This window comes from Hippoglossus stenolepis, chromosome 11 (assembly GCF_022539355.2).
Source record: "Hippoglossus stenolepis isolate QCI-W04-F060 chromosome 11, HSTE1.2, whole genome shotgun sequence".
In the NCBI taxonomy this organism is placed as follows: Eukaryota; Metazoa; Chordata; class Actinopteri; order Pleuronectiformes; family Pleuronectidae; genus Hippoglossus; species Hippoglossus stenolepis.
Window position 1 is genome coordinate 22,788,859 of NC_061493.1, and position 24,556 is coordinate 22,813,414.

The 24,556-nt window shown below is 46.3% G+C and overlaps 2 protein-coding genes across 2 annotated transcripts; one reads left to right on the forward strand and one right to left on the reverse strand.

Moving 5' to 3' along the window:
* The first annotated feature begins 399 nt into the window (after positions 1–399).
* On the forward strand, positions 400–2,604 carry LOC118118148 (gap junction delta-4 protein-like). The gene is made up of 2 exons (XM_035171070.2): positions 400–457; positions 1,361–2,604. Exons 1-2 carry the CDS (start codon positions 400–402, stop codon positions 2,479–2,481), a joined length of 1,179 nt encoding a protein of 392 aa, XP_035026961.2. The 3' UTR covers positions 2,482–2,604.
* Positions 2,605–8,747: 6,143 nt separating this feature from the next.
* On the reverse strand, positions 8,748–11,389 carry LOC118118325 (frizzled-8). Its single transcript, XM_035171452.2, has one exon. It carries the CDS (start codon positions 11,210–11,212, stop codon positions 9,464–9,466), a length of 1,749 nt encoding a protein of 582 aa, XP_035027343.1. The 5' UTR covers positions 11,213–11,389; the 3' UTR covers positions 8,748–9,463.
* Positions 11,390–24,556: the final 13,167 nt, after the last annotated feature.

The window sequence follows — 24,556 nt, forward strand, 5'->3', positions numbered from 1 at the left end:
CATTTCTTTCATCGAGGTCCATGAGATCCATGAATCAATGGATCCTGCTTTTTGATGATTTTTTAATGAAGATCCATGAATTATTCACAAAAATAAGCAAAAGAAAAAACCAACACTAGTCCCATCCTTCCATTAAAACACTGTTTGTCTTGTTATGAGGTTATTACCCTGCCACAGTTTGACTGGCACCTTGACATCCCAACAATGCTTTGACGGCAGCCTGGTAAGAATAGCTGCCTGCAGGTCCTGGCCCCTGCAGGCGGGACCAAGAGGCAGGGACAGGACATTAGAGGTGACTGTGGTTGGTGGGGGGGGGGGACAGTGGACCAGCGGAGAAGGGGACAGCGACACAGCAGCACGTCCACCCAAATTCTCCGAGCCGTCTTCTGAACAAGGAGGATGATGGGAACGACAGATCTACTCTTCATCACCATCAGTCACAATGTGTCCTTCATCGGTGAGTTGGAAACTGTTTTACACCTCTAATCAAAAAGTAGATAGTTTATCCCTTATGTTTTTGTAATTTGGTGTTATTTGTGTATCTAATTTAGAAGAATAAAAGTTTTAACAAGGTTACAAACAACATGGGAATAAGATACAGAACAAAGGAAGTATTAAAACATCCATTAAAACCAGTTGAAATCTGGTATTAAAAGGTTTCAGAGCCGTGGGGCCCTGATGAATAAAGCTTGACCACCTGTCGACTTTAACTGCACCAGCGTTGGTTGGATCTTAGATTGCGTCTCGGAGCACAGGGAGTCAGTGGCTCTGTAAAATAACCAGATCGCGCTGAGCTTTGAAAAGTTATTCACAGACTCTTAAAATCCATCCTAAGTTGAACTGGCCCACTGATGGACTGGTCCAGAACGCGTGTAGTGGTAAAGCGTCTCAGAATAGTCCAGACGTGAGGAAATGCAGCAATAAACTTTTCAAGGTCAGGAAAAGACAGAGCTCATTTGATTTTGGCTAAACTAGTAAAAAAGATAAGAAGATATAAAAGCATGTGCTTCAAAATTCAGATGTGAATCATATGTGATAGTGAGGTTTTTTGGCTGTGGATTAATAAACAATCAGAGATTATTTCTAATTTTGTTTGTGAGTAATTTTATATTTCGTGTTTGAAAGCTGCTGCACAAATAAAGTTTATCGTAAGTTATTCCAGGTTTATAACATAAATGTCTTTTTACCCATTTCCCTTATGGACAATAGATAGTTTTGCATTGTAATCGTCGGTCGTGTTATATTTGGCCTCTTCCTTATTTACTTTTATTACTTCCTGTCAAGGTTTTCCCAGATAAGATATTATCATTGACCCTCATTACATTTCGTTTGTGACTTGATCGTCGCTTTTCTGTTTCAGGTAAAACGTGGTGGACGCTGATGCTGCTCCTCCGCATGCTGCTCGTTCTGCTGGCCGGCGTCAGCCTCTTCAGCGACGAGCAGGAGCGATTCGTCTGTAACACCATCCAACCGGGCTGCTCCAACCTGTGTTTCGACGCCTTTTCTCCCGTGTCCGTCCTCCGGCTCTGGTTCTTCCACCTCGTTCTCCTCTGTCTGCCACATGTGTTGTTTGCGACCCACGTCCTGCACAGGCTGTTGTCGTATCCTCACTTTGGAGGTTCCTGCAGCGGCGGGAGCGGAGGAGGTTCACCGGAGAACTCCAGCTCCTCCAGAGAACTGTCCTTGCATAAAGCTCCTCTCCGTGACCCCCCCCGTGCATGGGGAGCGCCTCGTTTCTACTGCGCTTACTTCTTCGCTGTACTTCTGCGAATCCTCCTCGAGGTGGTGTTCGGAGCAGGCCAGTATTTTCTCTTCGGCTTGTCGGTTCCAAAGAGCTTCCTCTGCTACGAGGCTCCCTGCACATCCGGGGTCGAATGCTACGTCTCCAGACCCACAGAGAAGACCTTGATGCTGAACTTCATGCTGGGCGTCTCCTCCCTGTCCGTCCTGCTCAGTTTGGTCGACCTGGTGAGCTCCGTGAAGGCGATGGTGCGATGGCGGAGGATGAGGGAGATGCTGATGGAGGAGATGAGTAAAGGAGAGCGGAGCAGCACGTTCACGACGACCACCACGGCTGAAGACGGCGATGTCCTTCCAACCAGGAGAATCCTCCCGAGTGGAGGCTCAACGGACGCCGACAAAGAGGAAAAACACGCCGCTGGTGTTTTGCCAAATGGTGAACTCCTCTCAACAAAAGCAAATGGCGGACCCCCCCGTAAAACTAGTGTATCTACCAATGAGAAGAGCCCAGAAAACAAAGACACTAGGGCGGACATGCCTCGTTCACCGACTCCCGTGAGCAATCCTGTGCCAAGTCACTTTGTCCTCCACAGCCACCTGAGACCTCCGCCACCCCCCCGCCCGGACAGGGGGCCACCCATGGGGGTCAAGAACCTGCAGGGCCAGAGCAGCTCGGCTGAGACGAACTCGAGCCAACAGTCTGACAGCAGCGAGTCTCAGGACAAGAGGGCCTGGGTGTAACTGGATATCTTAAGCACAATTAACACGTTTGAGCTGTAAAGGAAGATGTGTTAGAAACTGTAGCTGCACTGATGAATACCTTTATATGAGTATGATGTGAAAGGTTTTACCAACGTCGACATAAACCCACAAAGAAACAGCTTTATCCTCCTTTAGCTCATTGTTTGCGACGGCTAACGAGACCAGAACGAACACGGTCCGGAGCCTCGTGTCAACTTTAAAAAAAGGTCAAAAGTTGTGTTTTCATCTTGTTCCACAGCCTTCGAGTGGTCTGACATCTCATAAACTCTTAATTACTCATAAAGTTATCAATACAATCCTGCACGTTACTTTCTACATTGACATTTCAAACATGTTTGGTTTCATGAGACAAAGATTGTTGTGTAGTATTTGTGACGCATGTTGTTTCTGAATGTTTGATAATAAAATGAGTAAATTGATCAGATTTACGTCGTTTAGTCAAACTTCTTCTCGTGCTTCTACTTCTGGACGTTCCACAAAGTCTCTTGACACCTCGAGTGTTTTGCTGTGTGAAAATAAGTCGGTCAAACCAACAGGGTCTGACCTTGATGTGGTCAGAAGTTACGGCGCTCAGCTGTTGTCTGGATCACCGGGAGCGCTGGCAGCCACAACAGACGCACTGAGCCGACCTCCGACCTCTCACACGAGCGCTGCACAACCCAGCCGTGACCCGACCTGAGCCGAACCTGCTCGCACGACCCGAGTCCTTCAACCCTCCTCGCCGCCATCGCTCAACATCAACTCAGCACGCAGGGCGAAGCTCTGAGGCTCGATACAGAAGCTGGTGAATGATTAAATCCAAAGCTTTTTGAAGGGAAAGAAGCCGATTAGGAAAGAAGTGAAGTGTATCTCCTTGTTCTTTTGAAGTTCTTCCCTTTAACATTTGGATTTACTGTTTTCTTGAGTGTTTTAAATCCTAAAATGACGACAAACAGCGACCAGCAACAAACTCAGCGGCAATTACTGGAATACAAATGTAGAAACTCACCGTGAATTTAACAGCACAACCCCTGAGCCGCATTAGCGCCAGTGCTGCCATGACCCTAACACATGCCCCATACCTTCCCATTCTTCTTCTGCTGTGGTATTTCAGGCAGCTAAGACATGGGGGGGGGCGGTGGTCAGTAGGGTGCTGGGTGAAAGGACCGCGCTGTCGCTGGTGGAGGTCAAAAGGTCGCACAAGCAAACCCGATGACCCCACACACTCACATAGAAGTGTCCCCAAAGGTGACAGTGTGTGTGTTGTTGTGTGTGTGTGTGTGTTGTTGTGTGTGTGTGTGTGTTGTTGCTGACCTCCCACAGATTTATGCTTCAACACAAAACGCTCACACAGAAAGACTCCTCTCAGCACGTCACAGGCTCGGCTTTGTTCCACATCTGGAACATCATGTGGATCATTTTGTTTGCAGCCGCCCGTCACAACACAACTTATGAATAGTTTGTGTAACAATGTCTAAAACTCAATATGGAGGATCTGCATGGACGAAAGAGTTTGGACGCCACATTACAGCTGAGTGCGGTAACTGCACGTCTCATTTCTCAGCGTTGATCCGCTGCAGTACGAGTCTCCACTCTTCTCTGGAGGCTGCTCACAGATTTTAGTGACTCGGCTGCAGGACGTTGCTTCGTGAGGTCGGATACTGGTGCTGTGTGATAGTGTGCTGGTCACGGCCGGCGTTCCAGTTCGTCCCAGTCATACGTGTCAACGGGTTCGAGGTCAGAGCTCCGTGCAGGTCAGTCAGTCTCCAGCACTTCATGGACCTGGGCTTCGACAACTTGAACTGAGAGATTTAATCAGGAAAAAACTGCTTCTGACCATAAGTCCACAGAAGCCTGTCCACAGACATTTGGCCACATTGTTCATTTAACCTGGGAACAGTGTTGACTTTACTGACATCTAGTGGCCAGTTCTGAGTAATGCAGTAGAGAAAAGAACAAATGAGAGTAGATCATAGAGGTGAAAAGTAGAAAACAATTTAATAAAAGGGTTAGGATGACACAACATAACATGAAAAATATATATTTGTTTACGCCTAAAACATGATCCAGTTCTGTAATATGCTATAATATGATTGCTAAAAGGATTTAAATTACCTGATAAACTGCCACGTTAAGAACATATGGAAATTATTCTATAGATCTAACTCTATTTAATTTATAGTATTTTTCTGCTGATTAACAAACACTGTTCAAGTAAACACATCAGCAACTGACAGGATAAAGTTTGAAATGATCGAACGACTGACGATCATTTAAAAAAGTTGTGAGGGTTAAAGAAACGTCACACAAACTGCTTCATATGTGCACGTTGTGTTGTGCACGTTGTGTTGTGCACGTTGTGTTGTGCAGCTGTGTTCACATCTGAATACAGATGATGCGGTTTATCAGGAGTCGATCTCCTCCTGACCTGAAGTCAACGCTGCAGCCGCCGGAGACGTGAGAGTTCAGACTCAACAGTGACCACGGCCGCACATCAGAGAGAAGTCGGAGGCATCACGAGTATTGATTACCCAGCATCCTCTTCACCTTTGAGGTGGTATAGATGAGATTGGAAAGGGGTTCGTCCTTGATGGGCACGACTCTGGAAACTAAATCCATTCGGTCTTCCTTTGGTGTTAATGACGATTGATCCAGGTCTCGTCTTTGCTTTGACTTTCTGACTGCGGATTAGAGAGCGGCCGACAAGTGATAAGCTGCTGTTGAACATATACGTTCACAAAGGCCGACCCCCGAGCTGCAAGTCTGTTAAATATCATTTCTAAACTAACTTTAATTCTTTTTACAACTGTTATACCTTTATCAACCCAGAGATATTCATCTTTTTAGTCCCACGTACGAGTTCAATCCTTAAAATCCTCCAATTAATGTAACACAATGCAACTCAACACCATCTTTCCTGAATCTGCCCCGTCTGAGATGATCCGACAGTATTTTCCCAGATTTACACGACTTGTTTTCACAACTTGACCGAATCTCCGTGTAACATGTGAACTGATCCTCACGTGTGAAATCTTCTCCGTCTGGAAACTTGGAGAAACCGTTCACGTTTCAGTCGTCACGTTGAGCTCGTTCTCACATTGGGAGGATATTTACGGAGCTGCAGAGAATTCCAGGTATGACAAACATGACCTTTAACCTCTCACCTCTACCTCTCACCCCCCCCACACACACCCTGCACGCCTCCACACGCGAGCAAGTGACATGAATGGTTGTATTTTAAAAAATAAAATAAGAACAAAGTTAAAACCTCGTGAATCGTATTCACTTTTGTAATCCCCTGTCTTTTGATTCTTAAAATAATAATAATAAAAACACTTTCTTAACATAGTGAGAGAGTAAATCCTTTTTGTTATGTTTCTACCCTTTTTGAATAAAGAGAATCAGTAACAAGTGAGGTTTGGTGCCGCCTGGTTGAATTTAAAGGGCCTGTTGGGCCTCGGTGGATGAATGTGCTCGAGGTCTGAGTTCTCCTGTGGGTTCTTCTTGTCTCAGCCTGCAGCCGAGTGCAGAGGTGGTCGACGTAATCCAGATTTAAACTGTCAAATTTCAGGCAAGTCTGAAAAAATAGAGAGCAAAGCCTGAAACGCTGAGTGGGAGACTTACAGAGGATGAACCTCTCTGACTGACGACTTTTATTCGGTGAGCTACAGGAGTCTGGGATTTCCCCCGAGGGGAATGAAGTGGGAATCTATTCATCCAACGTGATCCGTCGTTGGGCCTCTGACGCCCCAAATTGTACATTTGTGGAAAAACACAAAGTTTCCTTATCATCATTACCTGACGTGGCCCACATCCGTATCCTGGTTTGGGCAGAAAGCTGTGACCCATCACGACACCCGTGGAGAAACGTTTGTGTTCGACAGTTTTATTTGTTTGTAGCCAGGACGTGACTTTATTTGTATTGTCACTGAAAGTAGAAATGCTTCTCGCCCGTCTTTGTATACATTCAGAAATTAAAAGCTCCCGCTGCTCTGTGACCTTTCACTGTGTGTGTGTGTGTGTGTGTGTCAGACGTGATTTAAAACCAAACCAATCAGAGACGGACGACCGAGCAGCTCACTGCACAGAGACTGAATTCACAGAGCCGATGAAGACGAGCTGGTTTTTCACCTCCAGCATCTCCGAGCGTCTTCCTGAAGTCAGCGTCTTGTTGACGTTAGCAGGAGATGAATCAGCCTCGACCTCTCAACCCATTTCCTCTGTTGATTTTGGCTTCGGGGCTTGAGGGAACATGCCCAGCCCCCCGCCCCCCAACACACACACACACACACACACACACACACACACACACACACACACACACACACACACACACACACACACAGGAAGGGGAAGTGAAGCTGTCTCATGGTTAACAAGCGGTGGCAGAGCAATTTGTTCCCATTGGACGGAGTAAACAGGACCTGCCGTCTCCTTATTAGATGATTGATGATTATAATTGACGGAGACAAATCAGGCGTGGGTCAAAGTTGTCACAGTTTGGCCTCTGTTTGCCACAGTATATTGTTTTCTGATTAAATCAACTGCGTACGTGCAGCGAAGAAAAACATTTATTTCACCGGGTCCTGTCTCAGACTCGGTGTTAACGTCCGTCCTGAGGGATGCGACCACAAGTTGCTCTGAGCTGCGTCTCGAGATCCAAATCACTCAGAACACGTCGGCAGGTCGGAGGAGCCCAAATGCATCCTGGGACACATCCAACGACCTGCTCAGCTGGAAGATGAGACAGTAAACGTTACGAATATAAACAAATGTCATTATGATAAATGTTGTGTTCTTATTTCTGTAAAGTTGTATTATTTCAGAAATGTGGTTTTAAACTCTGTAATATCTCACAAACCTGTTCTGTTATTCGGCATTTTAAAAGGTTGCAAAGTCATCTTTATATTTATACTTTATGTTTTTTTTGTGGACACAATATCAACACTGAGCGACAGATAATGATTTCTAAAACATCGTTCCAGGGCCGGGGGTCAACACCAGGTCTGAACTGGGCCTGGATCTCGTTCCACTGTTTGAAAGCTGAAGACACAAGTAGAGTCTCTGACAACCAGTGTTTAACTTCTTCATCTCTCACCCTCCTCCAGGTCTGAACACCTCACATGTTACGTTTAGCTCCAGTTAAGAGGGTTTAAACCACCAGACAAATAAATGTGCGTCAGAAACAAGTGAAATTTGTATCTTGTTTAAACATGTTTTCTTTTTATATTAATGCAAATTTGTACATTAGTTGAATTCATCGTTTCTGCTTTATGACCGTTTGACCACAAGGTGGCAGCAGAATACAACTGCGTCTGTCTCTCTTCCCCACTTTGGAATCCAGACTCTTCTCCAGAGGAGCTCGTTGGTTTCCTGGGCTCGTGTCATCTGAGTTTACAGATGATTTAAACACACTGTGCAGTGGTGTCTTAAACATTTTTGAAGAGAAACCGTATTTTCTCACACTGGAGGCAAAATATAGACCCTTCTCCCTACGCGTCCTATAGAGGCCATTACGCACGGACCTTTCCCTGGATGTCACACACTAAACAGACCACACACACACACACACACACACACACTACACACTGTGGTAAGTAACTTTAAACACGACAGGCAGTGTGTGGGTCTGCAGCTACACGTCCGCCCATCCTCGCTGAGGTCTTAATGATGAGCCTCGGGCGTTTCTACCTGCAGCTGTCCACCCGAAAGTCAGGTTACACGCATTTAACGTCCTTTAAATGTCTGCATGTTAAATGACAGATAATCTAAATAACGCTTGAGTCGTTTTCTTCCAAGTTCTTGTAACAAACCGGATGAATAAGAAGAAGGAAACATCTCCCTCCTGATCCACGTGTTGCCAAAAGTAAAAACACGGTCCAGTTGCAGAGTGAGTTAAGTTCGTTTACTTCATTTTGTGTTAACTGTGGCACGTTTAGCCCGGATCGGGGGTTTAAGAGAGGACAGGGGCCCGGAGCGCAGGGAGCATTAAACTGAGGAGACCACCTGGAGTGTCTCTATTGCCATGATGATGTTGTTCCCCGCGTCTCTCAGCGTGAGAACCTGCAGCTCAGCGGAGGTTTACAGGAGCTTAACCATCTCACATGTGGCCCAAAGCGCCAGCTTCAACTTTTTAGTTCCATATAAATGAATCCACCTTTTGCCAAACGCTTTAAAAATCCCACAAACATCTTTGTGCGTAACAGGCACAACAAAAAAGGACAAAGTTTTTGGCGACAGTAACCAGGACGCACCAGGTGAAAAAATTCCATAAAAACTTGTTTTTATTCTCAAAATAAAATCTTCTATCAAAGTGGAATTATACATATTTACAATCTCGTAAATTTCCATATACAAAATGTACAATCTATGTACAGCAATAATTATATAAATACACTTTACGCGCTGATGCAACCCGTATATGAGACAGTATTAAGGCATCGCTGAACGGGCTCCGGCCTGGCTTCAGGGCAGAGGAGCTGTGGAGCTCGTGTTTTAAGACACAGCGGTTTCTTTCTTTACAGTGAGAGGAGCTCCAGCGTGTCGCCTATCGACAAAAGGGATCGTGTCAGCTGTGCGCATTCAATTAAAGCCCCGATGAGACTCTGCATTCTCAGTGCCAGGTACATTGTTCTGCAGCTCACAGCCCCATTCTTTAAGGAGAAGCCATTAGGCGTTCATTAATGAGCTAATTACAACACGCTGATGGACAATCCCAACACAATTAGCCCCCCCCACCCCACCCACCCACCCACCATACCCAGCCCCCTCTATTCAAACATAAGGACGTCATTTGGATAAGGCAGAGGATGAACACGTTCCCAACCTGATTCGATAACTTTCAGAAGTTCACATCAGAGGAGTGCTCGTGACCAAGATGGAACCTGGCACAGTAATAATAATTTAACAAATAAAAACGTTTCAAAAAGAGCTGGTTCTATAGTTTGTTTTGTTTTTCTGTGACAGGGGGTGAACGATGCGGTCAAACCCGAGACAGAGGCATTTGTTTGGGGCAGGACACGGAGCTCGCCGTGCCGGACCTCCACGTCAGTCCCGTGCTCACGTCGCTGTACATGGAGCCCGCGGAGGCTTTGCTCCCCCAGCAGCACCGCGTGCAGAAAGTCCTCCAGGAGTCCAGCGTCTTCCCGGACCAGACCCAGGCCCCCGAGGTGATGCCCACCAGGAGACACATGAAGTATTTCAGCATGAACACGGCGTAGTCCGGCTTCTGCCTGCTCGGGTCCGTCTTACACGTGCAGTTGTGCGTAATTTCCCACGACTGCTGGTTGTGCTGCTCGTAAAAGTAACACGCCACGATGACAGTGGCCGGGACCGTGTACAGAACCGTGAACACCCCGATCCGGATCATCAGCCGCTCCAGCTTGTCAGTCTTGGTCCCCCCTTGCTTGATTACGCTCCTGATCCGGAACAGCGACACGAAGCCGGCCAGCAGGAACATGGTGCCGATGAACAGGTAGATAACCAGCGGTGCCAGCACAAAGCCCCGCAGGTTATCCAGGTTCTGGTTCCCCACGTAGCAGATCCCGGCCACTGAGTCCCCGTCCACGGAACTCAGAGCCAGGACCGCTATGGACTTCATGCTGGGGATGAGCCAGGCGGCCAGATGGAAGTACTGTGCGTAACTGGCTATAGCCTCGTTCCCCCACTTCATCCCCGCGGCGAGGAACCAGGTGAGGGAGAGGATCACCCACCAGATGGAGCTGGCCATGCCGAAGAAGTAGATGAGCAGGAACACGATGGTGCACAGCGCGGGACCCGTGGTTTCGTAGTGGATGTGTTCCGCGCCGTTCTCCCGGTTGCAGGCCACTTCCTCGTGTCCGGCGATCAGTCTCACGATGTATCCGACTGACACGAACATGTAGCAGGCGGAGAGGAAGATGATGGGCCGCTCCGGGTACTTGAACCTCTCCATGTCGATGAGAAAAGTGGCCACGGTGGCGAAGGTGGAGATGAAGCACAGGATGGACCACAGGCCGATCCAGAAGGCGGTGAAAGTCCTCTCCTCCTGGGTGAAGTAAGGGTTGTGGCACGGCATGGCGCAGTTCAGGATCTGTCCCGTCTTGACGCGGTTGTGCAGCGGGTGGTGGTCGCTGGTCACCGGCACCATGGGCGCGCGGCAGAAACAGCCCGTCTCGCACGGGGGAGCTGCCGGTTTGAGTTTCCCGGGGATGCCGCGACCGTAGCCGCTCTTCTTCCTGGGGTTGAACGGCTTCAGGGGCCGGTTGGTCGGCTTCACCACCACCGGGGAGGCGGTCGTGGTCTGGCTCCCGTTGTGGTCCATGCACAGCGTGTCCTGGTTGCCCTGCTCCGGCAGCAGGTCGCACCTCATCCGGTCCGGCCACGGGAAGCCGTACTGCCTCATGAGCGGCGCGCAGCCGGCTTTGGCCCGCTCGCACACGCTCCTGCACGGCGGCAGCGGCTTCTTGTAGTCGTCCAGGCAGATCGGCGTGTACATGCTGCACAGGAAGAACCTCAGGTCCGGGGAACACTTGATCTCCACCAGCGGCCAGAACTGGTGCACCTCCAGGCCGGCCTCGTCCTGCGTGTCGTGGTGGAACTGGTTGGGCATGTAGGTGCGATTGTAGCCGATGCCCTTGCACAGGGGCACGGAGATCTCCTGGCACTGGAGCTCCTTGGCCGCCATGCAGCGCGTCCCGTGCCAGACCAGGGTCAGCAGCACGCACCAGCCCGGGACCATGCTCCGCTCCATCGTGGTCGTCTTTTACGCACGGCGTCCTAATCCAGAGCAGCTGCTGGAGTCATGCTAGAGCGCAGAGAGGTGATGGTGGATCAGGAAAATCCCACATGTACTTCCACACAGACTGTGATTCTGTCAGTCTCCTCTCTCTCTCTCCCTCTCTCTCTCTCTCTTTCTGTCTCTCTCTCTCTGTCTGAATGCTCTATGGATGGAGGGTGTGTTTGTTTTTATACAGGGGCAGCGAGGACACTCCCCCAGCCTGGGCGGGGAGGGGGAAGAAGTCAATCCACGACTCATTCTATAGGTGTTTGTTTAAAATGTTCACCCTGGAGGAAGGGTTATAATCACATTGTCTCTGTTAACACACACACACACACACACACACACTCTCACACACTCACACACACTGGGGGTCATAGTACAATAGAGACACAAGGAGGAGATGTAATTAGTGCTGGAGACAATGGGGAGTAAACTGTCATTAACTCAGCCTGTGTAACTTTTTTTTTAAGCCGAGAGGATTTCCCCCAGAGTATATTCTCTAAATTTAATTATCAGAGTCAGTTAATTAAAATTATTTGATTATTTTTTGGCTGAGATCAAACGACGTCACCCTGATTTGACACTTTTCAAAGAGAGAGCGACATTAACTTTGTTAGAACTTAATATAATAATAAATCATTAAGTTATTGACATAAGCTAACTGCTCCATCACAGGTTCAAATCCCGCCTCAGCTGCACCGCCTGATAAATCTCTGCAGACTCGTTGCGTCTCACCTGGACGTGAATAAAGTTAAATATGTATTAAAATGTTGACATTTTCCTGCATGTTAAACTTCGATCTTTGCACAAATATTTAACTTAATTAAGCTTTTCACGCTAATTCTCACATTTACATTTCTGTCCCCGTCAAACGGACGTCTCTGTAAAAAGTCGCTCCAGCTCCACACGTCACTTCAAGTTGTTTTTGAGGATTTGCCCATTTTATTTAACTGTAATTCAAGTGTTCATCGGTGCATCATACAAAACAAGAAACAAAAGGTGATGCAATTATCCAAACCACTTAAAAAATGTTCCCTGGGTTTTATTGACCTGAGATCTGCCAGTTCTGTCCCCGTGTGTCCCCACAGACATTAACTCATTTGGATGGAAATGCTCAGAGAATTGGGTGCAGACCTTTTCTGTTACTTTCTCTTCTGAAGGACGCAGCAGGAGAAAGTTCTTTCTTCACTTTCGTGTCGTGTGTCGGAAACTTCAACACAGACATTTCGCTTTGCTTTGACTTTTCCTGCTGTATTTTCACGTGGGCTCACATAAAAGCTCCCTCAGGAATATCTCAGGAACATTTCCAGACTCCAGCGCATGTTGGAAAGCAGCTCTATCGAAATTAGTTTTTATTATTTCGTCCAGCAACTGTTTTGATCATTGATGTCACTTTGCCCTTGTTTACACGGTCATTTATCACCAAGCGGCTCTGAATGACAGTGTCCCGCTGGTTTGATGCTGTCCATCATTCACCCTCCGCCGGAGTGAGTGAATCTGTCAATCCCTGTGAATCTGACAACGTGTGAACGTGGTCGTGAGGCCTCGGGTTCGACGGGTGAGTGAAGGAATGAGGGGGAAACATGCTGATGTAAGACAGTGTGAGGAAGAACATACAGTGTGTGTGTGTGTGTGTGTGTGTGTGTGTGGTGAGGCAGTTTAATGTGGTCTTGTTAGCCCACAGCGGGGGGTTGTCTTGGACTAAAGGGAGGGGGCTGTTTATATTAACGCTGGTGCCAATGTTTCACTCAGAGCCTGCTGAGCCGGTGATTACTGCGACGCACCACCAGGCCCAACAAACAAGGCAGCGTGCGTGTGTGTGTGTGTGTGTGTGTGTGTGTGTGTGTGTGTGTAAACAGTTTCCGAGCTCAGCCCAAAGAAAACAAGCTAATGCAGGCGGATACAGAATCGTGATAGCACTAATTAAAGTAACTCACACTCCTTATTGGATTCATCAGCTTCAAATGGAGCTGAGGCACAGACGTCTTCACAATCCACAGGTTTTATCACAACTAATTAGCTGCAAAACTCCTGTATTTGCTGAAGGATGCTGGCGTTAGCTCAGTCAAACATACCAGCTGGGGGAGTATCGTATGAGCGGCTAATTAGAAAAAAGTTTATAAATTGAGTTTAAGGGCATTTTTTAAAACCTGAAAGGATCGATCCAAGATTCATGTCAAGTGATCTGGTTAGTTTTGGTTTCACGTTGTAATTTAGGGACTAAAGAAGTTTGACTGACATACGTACGTCCTGTCGCCATCAACTACGTGGGACTCAGGCGCAGTACTCCACAGTACCCACACAGTATTCCACAGTACTACATTACTCCACACTTCAAATGCACCAAATGAACGTCCTCGAGGTTCAAACATCATATCGTCGGAGGTGAAGACTGCAGCTGCTTCCTCTTCTTCTTCTCTTGCTTGATGCCGCCTCAACTTCCTGCAACTGATCAGAAAGTCCAACTTATCCCCAAAAAAGTGGTTTCACTTTGGTCCGTCGGTTCGGACTGAACTGAAAAGTCAGAAAGTTTGGAGCAGACAAGGTGTGAAAGTTCCCGTTACTGGTCCAACAACCCACAAACACCTGCCAACATCTGGCTTCTGTCTGAGTGGACTCAATCAGCATTCACCTCCAGGTCAAATGATTCAACAGTAGAGACAGGTTTTTATCGGGACCCTGATTCGGGAGGACAGCGAGACGAGTGAGGAGACACTTCTCGATTTCTCACTGTTTTCTGCTGTTCGACAAACAAATAGCACAGATTTAAGATCCATAAGACATAAGTTCACTTATCGATACCTATAATCTATAAACGGTTAATGTTTGCATCGGGGTCTTTAGTTTTCTGATGAATCCAAACGACGGGGATGAGGACATTGTACGTTTTGAGTTATAACTTCCTGAGCATGTTAAACACAATATAATCCTCCAGCAGCTCTTTATTCTCAGTGAAGCTGGAACTACGATGCTCATTTTGATAACAATCATTTACTTTTACTCTCACACCAGCGATGTATCCTGTCAGAGCAGGTGGGACTTTCTCCTCACGCCTCAGCCTCAGCCTCAGCCTCCAGCCTCCAGCCTCGCCTCCAGCCTCCAGCCTCCAGCCTCCAGCCGAGCTGTGAACCGCAGGTGAAAGTCTGAGGAAACAGGCGCCCCCTTCTCCTCCTTGAGAATAACAGGCCGAGCATCGGTTGCACCATTCGCTGTCTATCAGAGTGGAACCCGTATTGATTAACAAGGCTGATAGAGTCGGCGGCCCCGGCCACCAACTGTCGACTACGCCTCCCGCCTCCTGTGAGCAGCGGCGATAGTGGGTGTAGAGTTACACGCTGGCCCCTTGCATACCGAATTTAAAAGGGGGGAAATGGAATTACTGCATCTGTTTAGAAGTCAATTTCAGCATTCTCCAGGCTGCCCACCCAACCACTCCTCTCTCTGCCCCCCCCTCAGACTCTCCCAGGGCTCTCAAAGTTCATGGCAAAGGGGGGGGGGGTTCTCACAGAGTTACTGAGGCATGCTGTGAAACTCTGAAATGTTTGTCTTTGTAACCTCCTCATGGGAAGTTTGGCCCGGTGACATTCTCAAACTCTGCTGTCCTTCATATATAATATCATGTGCTGTTTATTAACATTGATTATTTAATGAGTGATGTGTGTATGTGTGTGTGTGTGTGGGGTACACTCAACCCAAATACATCCACTATATACAAAGTTAAAATTAAAAAAATAGTGAGACTGGGTTTGCACCACTTTAAAAAAATGTGTATTTCAAATATTCCAGATGTTTACGACAAAACAAGTCTTAATTTTTTTATTTTTATTTTTCTCCCACAACCAGCCTGACCCAGGTTTTCATTAGAAACCTTCAATTCCTCAGAGTTCTTAGAGGACAGATGAATAACGAGCCTAATAAAAAACATCGGTCCATCTATTGTTGGAGAGAATATGCAATGATGATGTTGTATATGACATTTTTAACGAGTTTCTCGGGGCTGAAGTCTGAGTTTCACGTTTGTCAAACTGCTGATGTCAACGTTATGAACCAGGAGCTGGAGACGATCAAGGAGAAACTGAACTTCACTGTGTCAGCAGTTTGTTTAATGTGTTTTTTTTTTGAGTTTCTTATTATGGAGAGGAAGTCTTTAATGTTCTGGCCGTGACCGAGGAAGATGTGAGTTCCTGCTCATGCGTGTGTCGGTGCGACTCCTGGTCAGTGATGGATGGAGCGTCCCTCCCCTCCTTCCTTCCACAGGTTAGATTCCTCCGCTGTTAGTCGTGTGTTTATTTTAAAAAATGACTTCTAATTAGCCTGACGCGGGATGTGAAGCTTAAGGCAGTCACCCTTAACGCAACACACACACACACGCATGCACACGCACACACACGCCCCTGACAGTGAGTATTGTATTGACTCACCTTCCTTCCGCTCATTAACCAGAGCAAACAGTGACACAAAACCCTCCCATCCAATCAGTCAGCTGCTGGACGGGACGATGACAGGTCTGTTAACCAAACTAAAACCCACTTCACGTCCCGGAGCTCTTTTGGTTTTTGCTCCACAGACGTGTGTTGAAGGTAGAGTTCATCTCTCTGGTTCAATGTGATGTACAATCGCATATTTTATTTGCTATGATTCGATTTAAAAAACGGCGCCGTTAGTCTATCAATGGTCCCACTCACTGAACCGAAACACACCTGAACACTGGATATTACCCATGATCCTCTGCTTCCTGAACCAGAAGAGCTGCTGCTGGAACAAATCCAACAAACTCTGTTGAGAATTCTTCATGTTTTTAAAAGTTTCCTGCTGAATATTGGAGATAAACTCTGGTTTTTAATAACTTCTGAGTCTTTTTACCTGATCTCAGTTCAGCTTCACTCTTCAACTGGAGCTGGTTGTGACAGTTGAAGCTGTGACTCTCAGTTGACGGAGAAAAGTCGGTGTAAAGGGACATTTCTGTTTAATTCAACTTGTGTCACGTGATTGTAGATTTGTCCACAATTTCTGTCAATAACAGAAACAACAGTTAAGTCACCGAGTGAAACGCGGCAACATTTAAAAACAAATTGGTTCAACAGGACAAGAAAAGTTAGATGCGTTTAATTAAGATTAAGAAATAAAAGGTTTCTAATCAAAACGTTAATGATTTCAATAAAATAAGAGTTTTAATTAAAAACAACCATAAATTGATAAATATAGTGATTCACTTGCAGAACTCCAAAAACACTAATAATATTGGGGGTACAGGGAATAAATTCCTCCTTTTTCATCCTGAGATAGTTTTGTATTCTTTTTGTTTTTGCATCCGTCGCATATTAGAAACTTCATCAACTCCCTTAGAATTTCCCCGACATTAAACTAAGGGGCTGGAAGGAAACATTCCAGCAACATGTCCAGAGCTACTGACTCAGACGGCTTCAGTAAGTAAAGTTTATTACCTCTGCAAAGGAGGTTATGTTTCCATGCACGAGACCTGGTGGGAGGACGAGGCACGGGGGGGCACAAAGTGGCTCACACATCTATAGAATAACACCATAAAAGTAGCAGTAAACAATACATGCAATGAAAATTGAAAATTGCACGTTTAAAAGCACAACAAGGATCAAACATGAAAACATGTCTCCGTGTCTTTTAAAGGCTCCGTGTCATAACATCGAAGCCTTTTTCTTTTTCTCAGGAGATAAAAGCAGCTGCTGGACTCTGACCATTTGTCTGTGTTTGTCGCCCACACCCTCCGTAATCCCTCCACACGGCAGTTTAAATTTGGAGGGTGCCAGCCCCACACTGAGGAGATTATGGTGAGTCCTTCTAAATTGCCACTTGTTCTCCCGGCGTCATTAAAACCCCCGGAGCGACAGGAGGGCCTGTTCTTAAATTGCTAGCGCTGGAAACGGGTATAATTGCGCTCTTTCTTCAGCGGCCATGACGTTCTCCCCCGTGGCAAACACGCTCCTCCGGCCCCCGACCTCCGCTCCCGCACAGACCCGAGGATTCATTAGGAGCCGCGACGACAGCCCCGGAGCTCGGCGGCCCCCGAGCCGCTGGCTGTGGTTTACGAGCGGCCCTCGCCTCAGAGGCAGCTTGTCAGCGAGGCGGTGCCTGATGGCAGAAACAGTGACGAGGCGGGAAAAACGCAGCCATGTTGAAAGCGATTAGTGTTCCGTTAGTGTTTGGCCTCCAGGAGCGAGGCCCCGGCCAGAGCGAGGTGACACACCGCAGCTTTCTGCATCTGACGGCCGCGCCTGGTGCGTCACATGTCATTTTAAACTCATTAACTCTACTCTCCGGTTTGAGTCAACATGTGATTAGACAAAGTGGAAGCTGTTCAATATGATTACATTTCTTTTTTAATCACATCTTCTTCATGACGCCAGGTGCAAAACTGTAACAAACAACAACCAACTCAACTACATCTGTGGCTTCATTTCACTTTCCTCTGGTCGTTCAGCTGTGAGCGTCCATTCAATTCATAGCTGACGTTAATTATATATATATATCTATATATATATAGATATATATATATCTGCTCTGGCATTAGCTGCCAATTTATTTCACTGCCAGTCGACGCTCTTAACAGAACCCAAAATTAACCTTGTGCAAAAACTGTAGAATTCTCTGGACAATGATTTAAATGTTAATTATAATTATTATTATTATGACATTTATCGAGTAACATTTGTTATGATGATGTTTATCACAGCATAAGATATGATATATAATAGTATATTGCAAGTAGCCTGTAACTTGGTTGTAATCTCTGAAATATGTGAGTTGAAAGCACATGTAAGTGAATGTTGTGCGACTGAAAATAAAGTTAAATACACACACACACACACACATCTGAGCAACATGTCGTCCACTTCATCAGCTGAAGGAGTCCTGGACATTCAGAGACATCAACTTCCCAGAAGTCCCGAAGCCACGAGTGTAAATGTTTTAAAGAGAGTTAAGTAGCCGAACATCTCCGGTGCCCTCTGCGTCTCAGGGAGACGGAGACATGGGAGACGGTTACCCTCTTGTCTCCTGGTAAACCTGTTGGCCTCCGTCCACCCGCCGTCCTCCTGCCTCGGAGAGCTCGGAGCGGTGGAGCTGGAAAAGACATTTAGGACGGATATCAGATGATGTGTAGCTCAGGCTTAAAATAACATGGACGCCACGCATGAGTCTGAGGGCTCGGCTTATTTCCTGGAGGGTTTAAGTGGCCTCGTTTCAGTCATTTGGTAAAAATCTGACTAATATACACATTTGTGGACACACACACACACACACACACACACACATCCGCAGGGTAAACAGTCAGCCGCGTACACACACACTCCTACACAGAAATACACACATCAAGTGTTCCCTGCTAATATTTACTCATGTTAGCCCCTTAAGTAACAGCTTCCTCTGCATTTACTCTCTCTCTCTCTGTGTGTGTGTCTGTGTGTGTGTGTGTGTGTGTGTGTGTGTGTATGTGTGTGTGTGTGCGTGCAACTGTTTGATAAATGACTATTTAATGGCTAATATACAAGATTATCAGTCTAAATGTCTCACAGATCGCATGCAGGTGTTTTTCTACTATGTTCATGGATGGAAATGAGGATTATTTGTTGGTTCTGTCTGTGACTGTGTGTTTACAGCTGTGAGTCTGTTGCGTGTGTCCGTTCCAGGGGGGAGAGCGGGATGGCCGCTCTCCGGATTACAGTGTTCGTACCTGAGCCCTCGACACATTCCACAGGAAGGTGACGAGTTGACCTTGACCCAGACGAAAACCTGGCAGAAGCCTCCACCCGCCCTGTGCACCCAAACAAATCCTCCTGTCCAAACCCACACACACACACACACACACTAACAAACACACACACACTAACAAACACACACACACACAGCAACAGGTTGACAGTAAACTGTGAGCGCCCCCGCCTACCCCGGACAGACAGGAGTGAATTATTGGGGTGATTGTGGGAGTAAAAGAGGAGGAGCTGAGACTGTGTGAGGAGGAAAATTAGTGTGTGTGTGTGTTCACCAAGGAGGTAATGACATCATTGCTGTTTGTCTTTTTTTTTTTTTTTTTGCAGGATTATTTAAAAACTACGCAACCGATTTCCATGAAAGTTTGTGGAGGGGTGCGTCATGACCCAAAGAACATAATGTCTGCACGTCGGAGTGGATCCAGATAAATGGACAGATCCAGAAAGAGAAAATCGCAGAGACATGCTTTCCAGTTTAATCCTGTTTGAAGCACAGCAGTTCTCTTTACTTGATTTAAACGCATCGTGTTGTTGTGGTGTCGTGTTCGTAGCCAATCGTTGAATTCAAGGGGTTCCAGAAAATGATCGATGCTGAGGACTAATGTAATCAGCGTCCTCGGAGGGAAACATGTTCCTGCTATGCTTCCCTGCTGGTGGTAAGCAGTAACCGCGAGCATCAGAAAAAATATTGGAGGATAAAGTCTATTTAGACAGAAAATATTCGCTTTATTTCTTACAACTGCCGTTGAATGCAAACACTGCTTCTGCAAGTTTGTCTGTATTATTCTACATCGCTTCTTACCTCTGGTTCTGTTGCATGAACTCAACTGTGGTTCTGCTCCATCTTCTCCAGTCTACACTTCAACTGGTGCCACTGGCTCACAGTGAATGGTTCTGTGACAGGCGGACATGAGGCATGTGTTTGTGACAGCTGAGTTATCTCCCGGGGAGCACTGCTTCCGCCGAGTGGCATTCCTCAGGCTGGAAGTGCGGCCCCTGTACAAACTCCAGGTGTGTCACTTAGCGATGATAAAGCACGCGGCGGAGCGTAATTAACCTTATCTCACCTCAAATAGGTCTGACAGCAGGTGCGTTTAGTGCAGCCGTCGACAAGGACTGCAGCCGCGACGGCCCTCATTTGGGAGATAGCGCTGTCAAAGGCTAACCAACCCGAGGAGGGATGGCTGCGAGCGTCCAGACGCCCAGAAAAATGTCAGTGTGATTGCATTCCGCCGTAATCCAGGACCACAGCGTTTTAAATATTGGGATTCAAATGTTGTCGACAGATCGTACGGAAATTATATTTTATCCGCTTTTATTCCACTAATAGAGAAAAGAAAAGAGTCTTTCGATTGGTCGCTGTGATCAATAATTCTTCTACTTGTGCACATGAATTTACATTGATCTGTATTTCCGCTGCCAGGAGAACAGGGAGTCTCGATGCGTCCCTCTGTTTTCCTGCTGCCTTGCGGTGGACGTTTCTTGGCAGCGTGACGAACACTTTGGCCCCTGAACTCGGCTCCAAAGGTCACGGCCGGTTGAGAGGGCGAGACACTCCTTTCCTTTCTGTCAAAGAGCGCTCGGGCGCTTATGGCGCAGACGCTCCACATTTAGAGACAAAACCCTAAATACATAAACCCTTTTAAACCATACAGCGCGCAAACATTTCATCCTCCCCAGACAACAACCCACTAATCTCGGGCACGCTGAAGGTAACTGTTTAGTTACCGTGGTAACGCCGTGTGTTGTGGCGCTCCGCGGCGACGGCTATATAAAGACGTAGGGATTTAAATCAGTGTTTACATTGCAGGAAATGGATAAATGCTATTTGACACGGCCTCTTGAAATTACGTAGGCTCCGAGCTCTCGTGGCCCTTCATGGATGAGGAGAGGCCGTCTGGGCAAAGTGACCATTACACTGGTTTGTCATATAGCTTCGACTTACACATCTTCTTTCTCTCAGCGACTCCGGAGCGAGCGTCTGTCTCTGGAATCACGAGTGAAGACTTTACAGAGCGGCTCCTCCACGGCTCCGAGCGTCTGGAGCCTCTGTGCGTTTGCCAGAAAAGCTTTAATTCTCCAGAGTATTTAAAAAACAAACAATTTGTCTCTGGGGAGTTCAGGCTCGGATGTGAAGAACATTTTTCGCACGTTTGGGTACCTGATTATTTATTCTTTTACCTGCAGTACGGGTGAGACAACAGAGGCTCGGCAGGGGAGGGTTTTGTTTTTGTGAAAACGTCTCAAGCAACCGGGAGCCGTCCTGCTGAGAGTCTGTGTGGTTCAGTACCACACAGGTCGGGACTGATGGGGGGGGAAATGATGCAACTGGCTATTTCCTGATAATTCCCACTGAATTGAGCAAATTGATGAAGCTGACACTTCAAATAAAACCATCTCCCAATGTGACTGAGACATAGGATTTAAAAAACATAAAATAATTCCCCTACTTGTTTAATATATAGACCAATAAAAACGAGAGTTCTTCTGAGATATTATCGGTTCATTAAAAGTCGCAAAGTGTGAGGAGACCTTCAAAACTCTGTTGTATTCAGCCGAGTGGCAGTTGGAGGCTTAAATGGGCACAAAACTACCAAATGAACGATGAACAACACGTTCAAAACATCTGATATCTCCGGATATGAGAGGGAAATCTCTTTCAATATAAACAAGCATTTTGGTGAGAAACATCCAATCACCAACCTCGACTAGAAGGACGCTCAGAGAGGTCACACCTCCACTCAGACCAACGCTCCTTCTTCGCCTTGTTTAGGTAAATGAAAGAAAGTGATTTGTCGTTTTGCCGGATCCAGTCTAACATGTACTGATTTCTCCCCCTTGGGTCGCGTCGCGTGGAGTTCAACTTTGGTGAACTTTGACCCGCGAACTTTGACTTTCTTTCTTGCAGAGAGTCAGTTGAGAGGAATGATGTCATGTCTGTGCATCAAATATGAAGCCGCATTAATCTGTACAGGAACCATAGTAAGCTGACAGTAAAGTTTTGGTTTTACCGGGATCACGTGCCACATTATTTCTCCCCGAGGAGAAAACTAATCCTCTGAAAGAATATAATTAATAGACGACTCTTCCAAAACTAACTCAAGCCTACTCAGTGAAACTCTATGTACTTTAATTTGAAAAGGCCATGTATATTCCCCGTAGAGAATTGTACGGGAAAAATAGTTAAAGCACCGAGTCACAGCTTTTGAAAATGGCCTGTTGATGTTGTTTACAAGTACATGCATGATTGTAGGCTGGACTTCTCGGTGCAGTAATCCCACTGGCGAGCTGCTGGGGCTCTGGCGCGGAGCTGGGAGCGCGGCATTGGGTTTCGCCGGCGGGTCTTTTGACCGGGCTCACAGGGGATGAGTGGAGATCCTGAGCGCTGCAGAGGCACTTATGAAGGACGCACATTGTTGCCAGCCCTGGGGAGAAAACTGAGCAGTCTGGCAACACAGGCGGAATTTCCTACTGTGATGTTATCTCACACAAGACATTTAGCTTCGGCCAAATGAGGGAGAGGGAGAGAAAGAGGCGAGGGGTAGAGAGGCAAAGGGGAGGACAGAAAGGGGACGGGGGACGATGGAGGAAAAGGGAACGACAGATGGAAGAAAGGGAAAGAGAGACGCACCTTTTCCATCCACCTGGTTTTATGCACATATTCTTTGTGAAGGATCATACACGTCCACTGTGGTCGCCACGGTTTCCTAGTGAATCCAAAAGATATTTACACTTCTCCCAATAACGTAAGAATATCTGAAAATGTTCCTCTGTTTGAAGTAATATTAGTCGTACGCTTTCATCCATAAAGTTGTTACCATCCACGGGGTCCGACGTCATTTTCAGTTTCAGCTGCAGTTGTGTGCGAACCTGCGATTCTTTCTCTCGTTGTCTTTCACGCTTGAAATCAAAATCTCAGAATCTGTTGTGGTTGTGTGCGTGTGCCCCCGCTGCCGCCATTGATTGAATTAAATCTACGCAGCAGACAAAGTAAAGCATTTCCTGGATCAGCGGATGCGACTCTACTGCATCTTCCACTAAGTTCCATGACAAATCCATCCAGTGTGTTTTTGATTAATCGAGACAGTCAAACAAAACACAACCTCCTTGGCAGAGGTGAAAACGCTACGACAGCAATCGCTAATGGAAAATGTAATTTAATTTAACCAAATAAATCCACCGGCTGTCACATTCAGATTCTCCAAGTACTTAACAACTTCCGCTGTATTTTTTAAAAACCCCCGAGCAAAGCTGCTCAGCACAAACAGAACAGGGAGTGGAGAAGGGAACAGACGACCTTCGAACCCGTATTAGTGCTTATGACCTTTGTAACGTTAGATTTAATCTGTTGAGCCTATTGGCTGAAAGCACAGTTTGAATCACGTACTATAAAAACTAAGTATGCATGTCAGCAGTCCAGGGTTGTTTTAATCTAACTTTAACTGAGATAATTTGGTTTCAGGTGTAAGTTATCACACATTAGATCCTTCACTGATGTGCCTGGAGGTGTAAACCACAATAAACCCACATTTATTAGGATTTTTACGACTGTTTCTTGTACTTTGACAATCAATGAGAGAAAAGATAGAAAGAACTCAGGTGACAACACGGTCGTAGAATAATATATTGTCGTCAACGTTATCATGAAAAACATTTTTTGTTTTCAAATTAGCTTCCTTACAGAACAACCCACATTTAATAAAATATATTTGAGTTCAACCAGGACAGATTTTAAATCTTAAGTCTAAAGGTAACGAATATAAAAATCCCCATAAAGGACTGAAAATAAGCCCAATGAAAATTCCAGAGGATTCAGATTGTCTCTCTTATCTCTGATTGGGCCGTGAGGTGGTAAAAGTGACAGAATCAAATAATAAATTGGCTGAATTGCCCGGACAGCAGGAAGCACTGGGCATACTGGTAAATGTTTTACACTTGTTGTGCAGGCTGCACGCTCAGTGAAGCTGACGACCCATCTGCAGAGATTTAAAGATTTGAAATGTGGGATAATGATTAGCAGAGGGCCGGCCGACCCGACACCTTCACCGTGGCTGTAAAAGAGGAGATTGTTTTTCGAGAATCGAATCTGCAGCTCGTCGGGGAAAAAAACACTTTGCTGTAAATTTAGAAAGATTTGATGTGTTGCTGAGGTTTTTTTTTATGCGACTACACAAGTGTCAATCATGATTGTCAGCGGGTAAACATCAAAGTTTGAAAGTGTTTACCGTGCTGCTGTTGTGAAGACGTCTGCTGCAGCCACAGAGACAGAGAGTGACATGTGACAGTAACCATTTTACTGCGTCTGTCTTTTTAAAAGGACATCACAACTCAGTCAACCTGATCCTCACACCGGCTCCGAGGCTTTTTCTGCTTTCTGCTTTTTTCATCAGAACCTTTTTTTTATCCTCATGAAGCTGATCCTGTGAGCTGTTTGGAAAAACGGATCACAGGTGTTGCAAAGGGTTCATCTGTGCAGGGCAACTCCAAAAACATTTACAGCAAATTTCAACTTTAAAGTCATCAGAGAAACAAGAATTCGTACAAACAGCCTCCCTGCCCCGACAACCCCCAC

Excerpts from the sequence above, each read along its gene's own strand:
- LOC118118325 (XM_035171452.2), bottom strand. The coding sequence starts at position 11,212 with ATGGAGCGGAGCATGGTCCCGGGCTGGTGCGTGCTGCTGACCCTGGTC.
- LOC118118148 (XM_035171070.2), top strand. The coding sequence starts at position 400 with ATGATGGGAACGACAGATCTACTCTTCATCACCATCAGTCACAATGTG. Across the intron at positions 458-1,360 it reads TCACAATGTGTCCTTCATCG|GTAAAACGTGGTGGACGCTG; the intron begins GTGAGTTGGAAA and ends TTTCTGTTTCAG.